The sequence below is a fragment of the Betta splendens genome, chromosome 13 (assembly GCF_900634795.4).
Source record: "Betta splendens chromosome 13, fBetSpl5.4, whole genome shotgun sequence".
NCBI classification, from domain to species: Eukaryota; Metazoa; Chordata; class Actinopteri; order Anabantiformes; family Osphronemidae; genus Betta; species Betta splendens.
The window spans coordinates 13364366-13380404 of NC_040893.2; the positions used below are offsets into that span (position 1 = coordinate 13364366).

At 45.2% G+C, this 16039-nt stretch overlaps 2 protein-coding genes across 4 annotated transcripts in view; one reads left to right on the top strand and one right to left on the bottom strand.

Moving 5' to 3' along the window:
- ets1 (v-ets avian erythroblastosis virus E26 oncogene homolog 1) overlaps positions 1-16039 on the bottom strand; it is a 107142-nt gene that overhangs the window by 39963 nt on the left and 51140 nt on the right. The gene's annotated exons all lie outside the window — the stretch shown is intronic.
- Positions 1-16039, top strand: part of fli1 (Fli-1 proto-oncogene, ETS transcription factor) — a 26695-nt gene continuing 10656 nt past the window's right edge. The window contains exons 1-5 of one of the 3 annotated variants that reach the window (XM_029172237.3): positions 1-156; positions 1777-1861; positions 9896-10107; positions 10420-10574; positions 11536-11739. In XM_029172237.3, the coding sequence (XP_029028070.1) occupies positions 1823-1861; positions 9896-10107; positions 10420-10574; positions 11536-11739 (610 nt within the window). In that variant the 5' untranslated portion in view covers positions 1-156; positions 1777-1822. The other 2 variants (XM_029172240.3, XM_029172241.3) reach the window with 2 other exon arrangements.

Sequence of the window (16039 nt, forward strand, 5' to 3'; positions counted from 1 at the left end):
ATTCATACGCCCGACGCTCCTTTTCAGCCCCTTTCAAAATAACTCACTGTCATCGTCATCGGGAAACGGCTCTGCCTGAACGGGACTAATTATTTTCAATTGGAGGAGGAGTGATCCGATCGAAGAGCGATCAAACGACCGACAGCTTAGCGACAGGTGAGTGGGGGAATAATCAGCGCTTCGGCTTTTGCCGACGTCCTGCAAAATCTGCGGCGTTTGCGCGCAGGCGGGCGCAATAAATCATTTGCACTTGTTTTATTGCGGTAGTTGTTGCACAGATGCATTGTTAAAAACACTAGTTTGCGCCTGAACGCAACTACAAAGTTGCTTTGTGATGACTCAGACGGTGAAACAAAGCTGCAGCCTTCACACCGACATCCGACTTGTTACTCCGAGTTCGACTTCATTGTATTAAACTGGGGTTTTAGACGGGGCAGCACGGGACTTTTGTGAAACGAACGTCGAACTTATAAAAAATTAAACGCGAAATCAGAAAATCTATGGGCTCTCGTCCATGATGGATAACAGCAAGGTAAGATGCTTAAAATGTAACACTAGAGGGGTCCCGGCCCACGGGGCTGTCTCGGAGGAAGGTTCACGCCGTTATTCACCAGTCCGTCTCTGGCTAATTGGCTGCAGATGCGGTGTCCTATGCGCTTTTTACCGCGCAGAAATTGGATGCATTTGGGGAACTTTATGAGGCGAGCCCTGCGTTCGGCTGCAGGAGCCGAGCAGACAAAAAAAGGGTGCCCCTAACCTGCGCTGCGTTCACGTGCAGCCACCGCCGCCACTTATGACTTAACAAATGTCCCCCCAGAAAATAAAATAAAGTGTACACTTGAAATTACGTCCAAGAAAAAATAAATTAAACTCATCTGACTCGCTTCATATTTTATTGTGGAGTTTGTGTTTCGCTTTTATCAATCAGGCAGGCATCGGTGTATTGATCTTACACGTCGGTGATCAGAATTCATCCGTAATTAAATTACAATCACAAAAGGGGGGAAACGGTGATTAAACGTTAATAAAAATAAGACAGATTAGAACCTGCGTGATACTGAGCAGGACAAAGGTGCCCAGAGGCCTGTGGTGCGTCAATGGATCTTATATATTAATTTGCTTAATCACACGACCGATATACTATAATTGTGGTATGTGCCACTGCTCTCTTCGTAATTGCCAAGGAGGGAAGGGCTAAAGACACCGTCCTCTAAGTGCCCTTTCACCCTAGACTTTGTAAGCTGCACTTATTAAAGCGAAAAGTGTTTCAATATGTGCTGAGCTTTAGGGGAAAACGTGATGGGGGTGGGGATGGGGCCCTGCAATTCTTCTTGCTGCCCAGCGACTCTGGGTAATTCGTCTGTTAGTGTTGTTATTTCAGTTTGTGTGTTGCTAATGTAAAGGCCACTGTAAAAAGAAAAAGTCCAGCCCGCATCTAACGCTGAAAAAAAGCGTTTGTATGAATGAATGGAGATATTATGTGTGCAGGCAGAAACACTGGGGGCCATTAAGCAAACGCCTTCCTTTTATTTTGGTGGAAGTGGTAACGCATGTGTACCCAATGGTGGAAGTTCACAGAACCACGGGCCTGTGTGGTTTTTGCTATACGACGCACAGCTGTCATGTCAACATATGTGTTGATGATAGCGAAAATAGGAGAAAACCCAACAACAACGAAATAATAATAATAATAATAATAATAATAATAATAATAATAATAATAATAATAATAATAATAATAATAATAATAATAATGAATTCCTTTTCCTTTTTCAGGGCCCTCTGGACAACGAGCAACCTTGGGCCCGTCTGTCGTGTAGACATGTTTCAAACTGTCCCTGACACCTCGTCTTACGTCAAGGTAAGACACCACCGTCTCTTCCATCAGGTAAAGTTGAACAGACAAACCTGACAAACGTTCATTTCTTAAGGCCATGAGTGAAAAACATCAGCCTCATCCCACAGAAAATACTGTAAAAAAAATACCCAGGTGTCCAGTAATCATTAGATCATTTCAGAAGCTCTCTGTGAAATCACGATCAGGTGATTTCACTTGTCTAGTTTGTACTGGAACCCATCACCATTAAAACGTGGTCTTGTTATGGGCTGAGGTCGACTTAGCTATTTATGTCTAAAATCCCAAAAATGCTGCTGTTGTGGCTCATTATATCTTGCTTGACGTCATCATTCTCTCGCTCTCTCTCTCTCTCTCTCTCTCGCCCTCTCTCTCCCTGTGCCGCAGTTCAGAGAATGTAAATAAAGCGAACTGCGCACATCTGGTTTCCTCATAAAACTGCAACTGCATGTGGCGCAGTGTGAATATCTGCAACTGCACATATCTGACCATTAAATGTTCCTTTTCGACGCGAAATCACATAATCACGGCATTAACGTGCACATTTTGCGCGTGGCGTTCGCCCGTCCACCGTGATGATCTGCCAAAAGGTGACCGCTCGGACTGAGCGTCATTAAAATGAGCCATTGTGCACAGACGGGCTAAAGCAATATCTTTTTAATCTGGGTAATGTTTTCCAAGGGGGGCTTGTTAATGTTTAGAAGACTCGGCCCCCTTTAAATAAGGCCTCCTTTCATCCACCCGTGGCGTTTGTGCCACAGCAAAGAGACTCGGGGCTTCAGGCCTCCGGACAATTCTTGATTTGTTGTGAGGCAGTTCAATAGCGCAGAATGTTTAAGGAGAAAACATGCTTTTAAATGAGTCCCTTTGCTGCCTATGGAAGTCAGGGGGACGACGGAGGTGAGGAAGAGGTTAGTGGAACCTGAGCAGGAAGGCGAATTTTTCAGTCAACTTCCGACGCCACGGCGTTTGCGTCTCATATCGTGATTTGTGATTTGCTGCGGAAACGCTGCCAAGATTATTTCTGCCTGATTTCCTTTTTCATTATAACCGGAGTCGAGGGATGGCGTGCGTGCTTCTTGTGCGTGCGAGCGGGCGCGCCGACTTATTCACATTCAGAGAGGTACTGGTCAGAACGTGGCACGCCTCAATAAAAAAAAAAATATATAAAAGAAATATTCTTCATTCAAGCGAATCCACGGCCAAGCATTTGGTTTTGTTTGGGTAAGGCCAGGCGAGACTGGAACTCTCCAATAAAAATAAATCTCAAATTAATTATGGCCTGGAGCGAGGGGCCAGACAGTTCGTGCTTAAATGCGCAGCAGACTCCACATTTTGCCTTCAGTATTTTGACTCAGGCTGCCTCTTAGCCCGAGAGGAGGAGTGATCAGAATACAATTCTGCAGTCTAATAAATAGCAGGCTCTCGTGGACGGGGGCTGTGTCTTCATCGGCTTAACACTGTGGTGAAAGGTTCCTCACAGCGCTCAGAGATGGATGCGTCATATCAGAGACGATCAAAGTCCCCAAGAGTGACAAGTGGCGATACAGAAGCACTAATAGATAATCAGTATACTAGAAGTAACACGGATCAGCTGTGGAGTCATTTCACATGCATTCTTAGGAACTTCCTTGCTTCGATTGAACTAAATTCCCGAGGTTTCAGACGTTTTAGACGCGGGAGCAAAGACTGGACATAACAATTGAAAGGCTTCTGAACATATACTCCACTGCGTCCGCCCACCTCTGGCTCGTTGCCCCAGCGGAGAGACAGAGGAGCTACTGGCTCGTGGTGTAAGGAAGAAATGTCTGGCTGTCTAGTTCCAGCGTCAAGCCAGATGTTCTGTGGTTCGCTGTGTAAACCAACTCGCATCTGTTTATTGGCCTTCCAAAATGTTTGTTACCACTGTATTCATTATGGCCCTGGTAGGTCTCGGACCCCCAGTCTTCCTAATAGGCTTTATGATTCCAGGTATTTAAAAACAACGAGGGGGAGTCAGAGTGTCCTGTAAAGTTCAGATATCTTGTGTTTTTTTTAGCTCAACAAGCTGGTGACATCAATCCAAAGAAGCGTGTCTTACTGGCAGGAGGCGATGTTTTAAGATATGTGGTCACAGTCGCTCGTGTTGGTGCATCAGCGTGATTTGCCACTTAATCACCAGCGTCCCTACAATGAAGCGAGTGTAAGAAAAGCTCAGACGAAGGAATGCTTAAAAAAACAAAAAAGAAACCAAGCCAGTCGTCGAAGAGTTAAACAAGGTGTCTCCCTTAATTACGGGAGTCTGAACTGGCCTCAGGCAGGAGAAGCCTTGACCCTTAGCAGGATCCAGATGTGGTGGTCCCGAGGGTGGGGGCCCGCAGACCGACCAGACCCCCAGGTTGGTAGCAGACAGGCCGGCCCTGCTGTCAGTCGCTGCAGTGGCTCCGTCTCTGTTTGGTCACTCTGAGGCCTCACGCCGAGGTAGAATATAAACACTGCAAACCGTATTCATCATGATTTTGATAAGTAAGTGGAATCACATGGATTCCCAGATATGCTACCAGAATCTTCAGTTCGTATGAGTTAGGTTGGTTAGGTTAATTCCCCTAAACAATTTAAACTGCACGCGTTTTGCACTAAAATAGTCTCGATGAAATTTAGGAGGAAAGAAAAATACCTATGTATGGGTGAATGAGATCAGATTTCTTTTGCAGACACAGACAGGTAGGAAGTCAAACAAATGAAATAATAGTAATAGCGGCGATATTCAAACCATTTGCGTTCTTTCTCCAAGTGCGCTTTGTCTGCGTTCTGTCCGTTCGCCCTGCGCTGATCAGACGCACACGTGTGGCGCAGACCCCACTATAGTGCGGTCAGAAGCTGAATGCTTAGATTTTATTAATGGTGTCTCAGGAAAACTTCACAGAGACTCCCCGTGGAGCTGAAACAAAAAAATAATAAATAAATAAATAAAAGAGACAAGGTTGCAACAAATCCTGCCGCGGACGTTCACGTTTGATTTAAGGCTCCACCAGCAGTTAAGGCTGAAGAAACATCTGTCCACGTTCAAAGATCGCCTTCATAAATGTATCATTTTCACAATGAAATAAAGAATAAAACGGTGAATGGGCTGATTTATACGAGGATGGCGAGGCGCAAAATGTAGGCGTGGACCAAACGTGCTGTTAAACATGAAACAACGCAACTGAGCGCGACTGGGAAAAGCTCCGTTAAACGTGTGCAGACATAATTCATAAACGGAGCAAATAGTAAACGGTTCCACGCCATCTGTGACAGCACTGGGAAAGCAAAACACACGGCGCATTTTTACAACAGCAATAGCTGCGCACAACGCGGGCAGTCATCCTGTAAATATTTCCGAGCAGAAAAACATAACAGAGGAGCGAACAGTCAATTGTTTTCCCTGCTTATCTCTGTGGGACAGTATCCTGCTTTTTTGAAGGCAGGGCTTTCGGTGACACACAGCTTCCTTCTCAACCTTCTCAACAGCGGTGACTTCACTTCCCAAATTTAGGGGAAAGAAAAAACTCAATCCGGTAAAAGTGTCTCTTTCTCTCCGCCACATACCGGGGCTGGAATTAATTCAGGAGCGTGTCATGTTTGGGATACTGTCGGGGTCCGCAGAAAATTGCGCAAAATGGACGGAACTATTAAGGTAAGGGTGGAGAACGGGGTGTATGAGTTTGTGGGAGACTGCTTTTTCGGAGTTGCGCCTCCTTTTTTTAGGCGATGGGCTGAAATGCCCCTCTGTGTCGCTCTGTGAACTGGGACCTCCAGGCTGACGACGATGAGCGCCCTTTTTCCCTCTGTCTGAACGGGGTAACCAGATTTCCCTTCCTTTTCCCCGTTCGTTGAGAGTATTCGGCTTCGGTGCGAATAAGCTTCACGCCTGAGCGGATTCTCCGCGGCGCGGATTTGAGGCGAAGTCGCCGTCGCGCTTTGGATTGGCGACACGAAGCGCACAATTACGCGCGTCTGCACGGACGCGGTGGCTCGACGCCTTTGTCCGGGATGACGGACGGTTGATTGTGCTTTTGTACCGGCGTAAGTAGCACGTTGGTTCGGTTAGGTTCAGTCTGGACGGCGGGGATTGAGCAACAGCCGCGTCTGGACGTACCGCTGGATGCGACGCGTCGAGCTGCGCAACAGCGGCGTGGCACGTCGCCCGGCTCGTTCCGAGGGTCCGGTCGCGCTGCTAAAACGCGACGCTTTCCGTTTTGCTGTTTGCTGTTGTGTAAATATAGATATTTATTTTCGCCCACCTCCGCTGTCGGACAGACAGTTTAATCAGCGTGTAAGGAGGACTGTCATTTGGTAACTCCGTGCCGTAACTGCTCCGTTTGCAACACGTCCAACCACACCGCTTCACAATGATACCCTGGCTTGTTCCTTATATAGTTGCACAACTATTTTGAAACGTGGTGCTGGTAGTCGACAGTGCTGGTCTACATTAACGTTGGCTACTGGCCCCCCGACAGTCAAATTCCAGATGCATTATGGCTGCAGCCACCAGATGTTGAATGGCAAGTCTGTTAGTTCGCTCTGCGACTCGCTGGGTCCGCGTCGTCTGCTCGACAAGTGTGAGCTGAGAGCAACTTGCTTTTATTGTTACTGAAAAGTGATGCGACTTGTTTTCCTTTTTGGAAATTCAAAGTAGAGGGTTTGCGGCGGCTGGGTGTGGTGTGCGTTCTGGGAGAGTGTAAGCGCTGGCCAGACAGAAATGTTGGGCTGCCTGGAGTCTGCGACACACGCCGTCATTTGCCGCTCGCAACATCCCGTGATGGAAGAAGACCGCGCTGTCTCCGTGGGGATGTGTGCGTCAAATCACGCAGCTGCGTGAATCAATGCGATCCTAACTGCATCCTCGGGTATAAATGACCGGCCGCTAACTGCATTCATGCTCGCTAAAAGAAAGGAAGTGCTCTCTAGCCATGAGAGTTTCCCGTTCTACACAATCTTTTCCTGACAGGTTTCCTCTTCCTCCTTAAACAAAAGACAGGAATGCCCCCCCCCCCCCTCCACACCTCCCAGGGTGGCTCCTGCCAGATGACTGTGTGAACGCCGAACACAGGCACACGTGTAGTCTGGACGTGGGGCTATTGCACATATCGAGGCCGCTCCAGACGCGTCGTGACGCCTGTTGGGAGATAGACGTGCCTCGTGTAAACATGGGAGAGGTGGCTCCCAGCAGGTGTCACGCTCACACAATGCTTGGATGCAGGTTCACAGCTGCTTGAAGGCTCTTTGTCTGTCCTACTGCAGAAAGTTATAGTCACTATAAGTCACCGAGCTATAGTTTTCCTGATTAGAGTCAATAAGACACTAAAGATGGAGCCTTTTAGAGAAGTTCTTCTGATGGTGCAGAGTCTGTTTGTGGAAATTCAGATAAACAAAAAAAAAAAAAAAAGTCCACTGCCAGCATCGTATGCATGTGTTTCTCACAGATACTGGAAACCAAACAACAAAACCGGCGCTGGTCAACTTTCCAGTGTTTCAGAGCGTCCGGGTCCTATTTTTGAAACTCATCTGCGATCTCGATAAGCACGCGCCACATGTCAATCATGGCTTCAATTGCGCAGGCCGATATGTCACTGTAAATATAACGTCCAACAGTCAAAGCAATCGACTGGGCGCTTATCGGGCCGTAATGAGACATTCCCTCACCCTTCTACCCTTTATCAGCCGCAGACTAGCTGCTGTGCTCTGCTCAGATAGTCGGCCAGTGCCAGTGTGCGCACCATGATAGATCCACTGATGAAATCACTGGAAAGCCTCATTTTGGGGATATGCTCACATGTTCTGGAGAAGCTCACTTAGTTCAGCCACCCACTGACCTAAAGAGGCACAGCTCTACTATTGCTTGCTTTATGTGGTGCATTCAGGACTTGGGTACCCCCCCCCACCTCCTCACACACACACACACACACCTTCCCTCAGTTGGAGTTTTACTTGTCAGTTTACTTTATTATAAAATACATGTGCATTTTAGACAAAGAAATGCTAACATTTTCTATTTAGTTTTTACACTTTTAAAACCTTTCGCTCCGTGTTTTTTTTTCTACTGGTGTAATCAAGGCTTTGGAATTACAACAGAGGGCACTAGAGTGCAAAGGTAAAATTACGTCAGGTTGTACGAGTCACCTTAAATTAGCTTTTATGTTAATTATCTACTGCAGTTACACATACAAATGAAAAATAATCTTTACCAGCAGGACTTAGAAAAGCTGTGCTTTACTTTGGTTTAACGTGTTGTACTCTTTAAGTTGGTGAGAAAGCCTCCTTGTCATTTAGTGTCGCCACAGCATTTTTATATGTGTGTTGCTGACAGTGATACAACAACATGTGAAAACGTTTATCGATTAAACATGTAAGACCTGTTTACTTGCATGAAATGTTCAAATAAACAAGGATTAAGGCTTTATTAAATATGTTTGAAGAGAACAAATGGTTGCATGTTGCAAATTCTGATCAATGAATATCAAGTAGCATTTTCCCCCGAAGGAGATATGTGGCATTTTGGAATGAAATCACTCAGCCTTCAGGGATTAGACACGTCTCAGTCTGGGCTGTGCCATTAGATCCCATCAGATCCAGATGTGCATCAGACACAAGTCTAATCCTCAACAGAGTCATATAACTGTAATGATTTATCTTCACATTCTCCTTTTGTTGTTGATAGTTTTTAAAAGTAATGAAGCAAAGTGATAATGAAAAAACTGGTGACTCAAAGTTTAAACAGTGACATTTGAATGAAAGCCAATGATAAATAATCTATACTTTGCTGCTAAGACATTACGCGAGGAGCATGGAGCAAGCCACATAATATCTTGGCCGGCCCCGAGTTTCTCCATTTGTTTTCTTTAATAAACTTACATTGCTCCAGCTGAGCCACAGCAGAGGGGTCAGTGTAGTCGCGACTCCCCCTGCTTCTGTTGAGTCTTCAGCTGTGGAGAAAAGCCCAAGGTCCAGACAAGTCAGACACATCAGGGCCTGAGAGGGGATTGTTGGGTCCAGTGAAGTTTCAAACACACTCGAAGTGGGCGAGAGAAATTGACTAAAGAGCCAGAAAAGATGACAACTCATATTTGTTTTTTAATGTAACCCTTAAATTAAAACCCGATCTTATTAGATCATGTTGGAGCTTGGTTTCCACCCGGTCTAACAACTCCTACTGGGCTTGATTGAAGTCCTCCTAAAATCAACAGGAAGCTACTGTTTCTAAGTGGGCGGCTTAGGATGCCAGACGGTGATATGACACATAACTGCCCATAATGACTGTAAACAAAAATACTCAAGAGATTGAAAACTGGACATCATACATTTCTGAGTTCCAATAACCAACCAGAGAGGCTCATGTATTCTCAACATTCCTATTACATGAAAGTGTCTTCTCGCTCCCAGAGGAACATTCTTAATGATATGAGATATAACTCTTAAATCTGGACCCAGTATAATATACAGCCAGCAGATGGTTAGCGTAGCTTAGCAGCAAGAAAGCAGGGAAAACGATCAGCTCTGTGCAGAATGGTGTGCAACTCTGAAGCATTAATTTAATATCACATGTTGGATATCAGCGTGCCTAGAAATTGAGTGGATCTATGGCCAAGCCAAAGAAACTAGAGCGGGAATGTAAGTTGTTTGTCTCTCATGTTGTAACTCTGTACCATGCTCTCTGGTGGAGTTCCGTATGGTTGACATCAACACGAGGCGAGCACAAGAGCTGATAACAAATCCAGCCTAAATACTCATGTAGTGACCTTCATTTCATTTGGAATATGAAATTTAAAAAGTATAAAATGAGACAAATCTGTTTTTTTTAATGTGTAACCATTATCATTTAAATACACATTATCCTAAATTAATTTTCTGTCAAGTCAAATCAAGTCAGCTGGTTCATGTAGCACATTTAAAAGAACAACTGTTGTGTAATATTGTATGCTATGCTACATGCTATGCTATATTGTATGTATATTAGCGTCATTCTGGTTAGGACGGATGTAAGGATGTCTCTTTCTAATGGGTTGTCCTGTCCTCCCACAGGAGGCGCTATCAGTGGTGAGTGAAGACCAGTCCTTATTCGAGCCTCCTTACGCTGCTGCTGCCCCTCTCCCCAAGACAGACATGACTGCATCTGGCACACAGGACTACGGCCAGACCCACAAGATCAACCCCCTACCCCCACAGCAGGAGTGGATCAACCAACAAGTGCGGGTCAATGTCAAGAGAGAATACGAGCACATGAATGGATCCAGGTACTATGAGAGCCACTTTCTTTTTGGCTTGTTTGCTATGACTTGTTTTAATCCTTTCGCATTTTTTAAAAGTCACTCCGGCCATTTGGAGTTCATTAGCACGACGGCTAGTCAAAATGCTGTCATTTGTCATTCAACAGGCCATTTCTTTGTCACAGCTAACCTCCACGTTTCGCTTCTAACCTTCCACATACTCAGCCCGAGTTTAAATATCCCATGCCAAAGTCAATGGCTGGAAAAGAAAACCAACACACCCAATTTATCTGCTGATAATATTTTTACAACTTAACTTGTGCATGTGTGTTTATGTAGCAGGGAGTCTCCCGTGGACTGCAGTGTGGGTAAATGTAATAAGCTGGTGGGGGGTAACGACACATCTCAGATGAACTATGGAAACTACATGGACGAAAAGAACGCCCCCCCTCCCAACATGACCACGAATGAGCGCAGAGTCATCGTACCTGCAGGTAAGAGGAGCAGCGCAGTAAAAACAAATCATATCTGACGTGAGACGAATGATTTATATCACGGCTGTTTTTATAAAAGAGTCGATGTGTACATGTATAGTTATTTTATATTTATACAGGTGCAAATTGTTCTAAGAGTTGTTTCTGTGCTGCTGTTGTCATTACAGCAAGAATCACTCTTCTGCTTTGGTGTTATTTCGCCAATGCAGTAAATGTTTTATGGCTCCCGTTTTTATTTAGTTAGTTCACAGAGCAAAGCATTGTTCCTGTGTTTTACATCACCCGCAGGAGCGCAGCTGATTGCATCCAGGTAGAAATGTCTGTTTTTCCGCCAAAGCTATATATTTTTTCACTGGCTTTACAAATTTTATTTTTTTAGTACGGTAAATATTGTATTCCAGGGAGTAACAAGTGCAGTTTTAGAGGGAAAAGATCACAGAAGTTGTGTAAAGTGTAAACTGATCAAAGTCCTAAAGCAAATGCACCAGAGGTGATTTTTTTTTTAAATAAGCAGACCCCATTAATTTAAGAAATCCTGCAAAGAGTTTAAAGGCAACTGAAGTGTTAGTGCTGAGCTGATGCAAGAGGCCACTCATTCATTAACCTAATGCGAACTCTACACTGAGGCTCCTCCTTTACCACAAATGGTGACTTTGGAGCTTCGGTTTCTAGATGGGCTCTGCAGTGTGCACCACTTAGGTCAACTACGGATGAATGTCTTTCCTATTTTAGCTTTTGTTGTCGCCAGAAAATTTAAAACGTGCAGCAAACGTCACAGGGATTTCAGAATTAGTGGAATGAATGTTTGAATGAGTCCAATCACTCAGATACACTAGACTGGTGGTCACCAGCAAATATACAGTATTTAAATCAGTCCGAGGAAAGTGTGATCAAGTTTACTTTTTTTGTAGAGGGCCTCAGTATAATGTGACTTCCTCTGTCTTGTTTTGTCTTACTGTAGACCCGTCATTGTGGTCCCAGGACCATGTGCGCCAGTGGCTAGAGTGGGCCATTAAGGAATACGGGCTGTTGGAGATAGACACGGCCATGTTCCAAAACACAGACGGCAAAGAGCTCTGCAAGATGAGCAAGGACGACTTCCTCCGGCTCACCAGCATGTACAACGCCGAAGTGCTTCTCTCTCATCTCAGTTACCTCAGGGAAAGTGAGTAGACAAAGGGGCAAATCGAGAACAACTGTGGATAATACTTAGATTGTGTTGGGATGACTTTGAAAGCAGTGCCTAGACTACGGACATTCATATTCGGGGTCAGAGGGGTCACGGTTGAAAGCAACTTTCATTCCCAACATCAGCTTCTTTGCTACGCTTTTCTTGCAGGGAAAAGAAAGAATGAAAAAGTGCCAAAGCTCAAATAACGCCACGTTTTTTTTTTGTTACTACACTGGGTACATGGAATGAAAATGCTTTTACTGGAAGCTCGTTTCCACTAATATCTACCCAGTATTAAGCAGCGTTCTAGAACCCAAGATGGTTTCTTTCCCCTCTGAAGATAACCATCGACTACGCCGCCCCCACACTACACTTTGCAGCGCCTTATTCCATGTGGTCCACAGAAGGATGAAGCCCAGGTGCATGGCCTCGGGAACCACGCTAGGCCCGTGTGTTCTGCACAGCAAAGAAAGTTGATCTGCAATTTGCAATGGAAGCAGCTAAATTTGAGCCTCCTGTCTTTGAAGAACCTCGGTGCAATCCGGCTTCAAATGTTTCAGTGGGGGAAACAAAGGCAACTTTCTGAAGCCCAATGCAGATTGCATTTTAATATAAGACATAACATCTGGCACTGTTACTGCTTTTAAGAAAAAGTCATGTCTAGTAGTTCAGGTCTGTTATTCACTGTAAAAATAAGCGGATAATGAGTAATATGATTGTTACAGACAGGGCACAATTTGTCCCAACTTAAAACGTCTTGCATTGTGCTTTTAAAACCAGCGAGAGCTGTGTCTGCTGCGGCTGCAGAATATCATGACACCACGTTGGGTGGAGTGACTGATGGCTCAACTAAATTTAACATTACTTTCGAAAAATTGCGATGGACCTCAGTGTGATGTAATGGGAACTGTATTTTGTGGGTGTCAACAGTTTTCTCTACGCATGCCGTCTGGGCAGAGAGAGATGCTTGTCATGAGTATAACAGCCTCATTGTGCAGAGCTGCGGCGGGTGGATCTGTCTGACTGCCACTGGGCACACTCCGCAGAGCAGTTTTCATTATGGCCACTGGCTGCAGGACTTAGCCACGGCTTAGGCGTGCTGCAGTCACGACTTTGCCCATTGGCTCACTTTTTTTTATTTAAACCTTGTGTATTTTGGAGACAGAAGAGATGTCTTGGGAATCCTCTCCGCTTGCCAGCTTAAATTGCGTTGGATCCATTCCTCAAAATCTAGAAGACGAATGGTCTTGTTTCTGGACTGACCGACCTGTGCAGCGCAGTGTAAAACTGGGAGCCTCAGGATGAAAGGAACCATGTTGAAGAATGGACGTCTGAGGAAGACCGAGAATTGGGGGAGAAGGAGGGTTGAGGCTTCATGCACACCCCACAAGGCCGATGATTTGGAAACTAAAGCCATTCTTGCTTCTCCCCCCACAGCACAAACAAACACAATCATAGATGAGGAGTAACCCCGTCCAGAAAATCGACCTCTGGCTTCGCTCACGAGAGCCGGGCTGTAGTTCCAGAATACAGAAAAACAAAGGAGCTAAAGGCTGAGCCCGTCCTGGAAGCATTAGTGATTAAAGGTCATGTGATCCCTCCCCCCTTCCCCATTCGCCACTTGTTCCTATATTAACCCCTCATCTACATCCAAAAGATGGATGGTCCATGGGGGTATTGCAATCATTTCATACACATCTGTGTGCATCATGTGTACGTTTGGTTCTGTTTATTGAACCTCTGATTAACATTCCTCAGGGTCATTAAGCCCTGCATGTACACTCGACACAGGGCAGGGACACACTTCCCCACCCTACGGCCATACCATAACAAAACATTCCTGCCACGTCATGCACAGAAATATCCTTCAGACACCCACACTGGTGCAACCACAGGCACAAGTATCTGTCTGGCTATCCAGCTGTGTGCAGTAACAGGGCTAGTTGCCCGTCCATTATTTTGGCCTCATTGTTGGTCACTTATCCCGATTTTTACCAGAGATGGCTGCCCGCACCCCAATGTGCTTTCAATTTGGGGCGCAATTTGAGAATTTGTTCAAATTAGTCTGTCAGGGAGGGACCATGGACTGTTTGCTTTATCGCACCCATGTAGGTCGGTTTGATACCACATGTGCTGGAAACGGGGAAGAGCAACAAACCTCAGACAACAAGCGATGGGATGTTCCGACTGCGAAGAGATGGGAGAAGAAAAAGCATAAATATGAGAAGGGAGTTCAGAAAGGAAGCAGTTGGAGAATTGTGAGGGATTGGGTTGTAGATCTGAAGAACTATTAGTTTAACGAGGAAAGATCCCAGACAGAAGACTTCGACTCTAGCTATTTGGGGAAGAAGGACGGAGACTATAAGCAAGAGAAAATGCTTTAAAAGTCAAGTGTTGCCTCTTTTTTTCTTCTTTAGAAATGTGTGGAAACTGTCCGTGGTGGTCATGATTGAGTGCCATTGGAGAATAGCAATAGTTCTGTTTCCCAGCTGTCGCCTTTGCTTGTGTGTCTGGATGGATTTACACTGAGGGAGTCAGGAAAAGAGAGAGAGAGAGAGAGAGAGTGATAAGTCTGGGCTTCTGCACTGGTGCTGCTCGCTTCAGAGTGGGGGACATTCTCGAGTCCTCAATAGTTTATACAGACCATAAACATCTGGCCTCGAAGGCTGAGTAGGGAAAAAAGGAGGTCTGGAGAGCGCTCTCTCTCCTCATCTTTTTCTATCTCTCTCACTCTTTTCTTGCCCCCCCCCCCCCCCTCACAACATTTTTATTGAGCTCCCCTTTGCATTAGTTCTTTCTATTGGCAGATTATCACTGGTGCACAGGGGCTCAGCAGTCTGGCTCCATGCCCTTCACTGTTAGCCACCATTACAGAGCAGGCTGCGGCTGCTCACCTCTGCTGAGCTTCTGACACTTAGCACTGCAGGAATTTATATACGTATCACATTAACATAAGTGGAGGTGGGTAATAAGCAGTTGCTGTTCATGTAAACACTGTGATGAGCTTAGCTGTAAACAGCTAGTTGCATACAGAATGTAAATATTCAACATATATCCTTTCGGGAAATGTTTTTTTATGGCTCACATTAGAGGGAACTTAAGGACAAACAGAATGTTAAGTTGCCCATATACTTTACACTCTACAAAACTGTGTGGAGGTGTAAGAAGGATGTCAGCTGAGTCTATGGAGCGATAATAACTAAATGAGGCAGCCAGCGTATAGTGAATGTATGAGACGAGGGATAAAAACATTTCAAGCTCCGTGCCAAGTTTTCACTCATTTGAGTATTTCTTCTCTATTAAAGGCTGTCTCAAATACCCAATTATCTGTTTAGCATTGTTTTCACAATAGATTACTTCAATCATGTGACTTCAGCTCCAAACTTGGCTCATTTGAATGTCGCGGCCTGGCCCTGCTTTTGTTGTGTTGAGGATGTTGTGAGCTTTGCACGCTACTGTATATCTTTGTGACTCCGAAATATACAGTAGATTTCTCTGAAGTCATAGCTATGTGGCCTGGATTTAATTATTGGTTTAAGCACTTGCTTAAAAGCTGACTAAACAGAAAACGTGCTTTTCCCTACATGTATTGCTTGGAGAGGTCTCTGTGACTAAACCGGTGCACTGTATGAAATACTAAGGCTACAAACTGGGTAGGGTTGGATAGAGGGGGTAGAGGGTGGTATGAAGTGGTGTTCCATTCACTCATAAGGGTTGCGCTTGCTGTCAGGGGTCAGAATTTCATTTTGACAGTATTGCTGCAGGCTAAAAATACACCAATATGAGTCATTTTGGAAAACACAGACAAATAACTTTTTGGAGTTTTAAGGGACTGTATGCAAATAGCGAGGCTCGGTGCAGAGCTAACTTGCAGGCATAACTGGAACACACTGGGCCTTCTGATGGTGGCACGATGCCCAATATTTGGTGATTGAGACTCTGAGTTACGGCACATTGGGTCCAATGGCGTAACATAGCTTAACAAAATAAACAACAGGATCCCAAAGACAAAGCTTAGCAAGCCCGCTGAGCTCGCTGTCAATATTGTATCTGAATCTGAAATCTGAAAGATCTGAAAGAGGGGGCCTTAAAGAGAAAATTGTTTAGCGGGTGTTATGTAATCTAGCAGCAGATGTGGCAGCGCGGGGAAAGCGAGAGCGAAGGTCCTACAGACTGCGCATTGGCCAGTCCTCCTACTGTGCTGTCAGATTACCAGGACGTTTGTTTCCTGAGAGAGGAAGAGGCTGTCCAAATAAATAGGCAACATGGCCGATACTCCCTCCACCAAGCTATC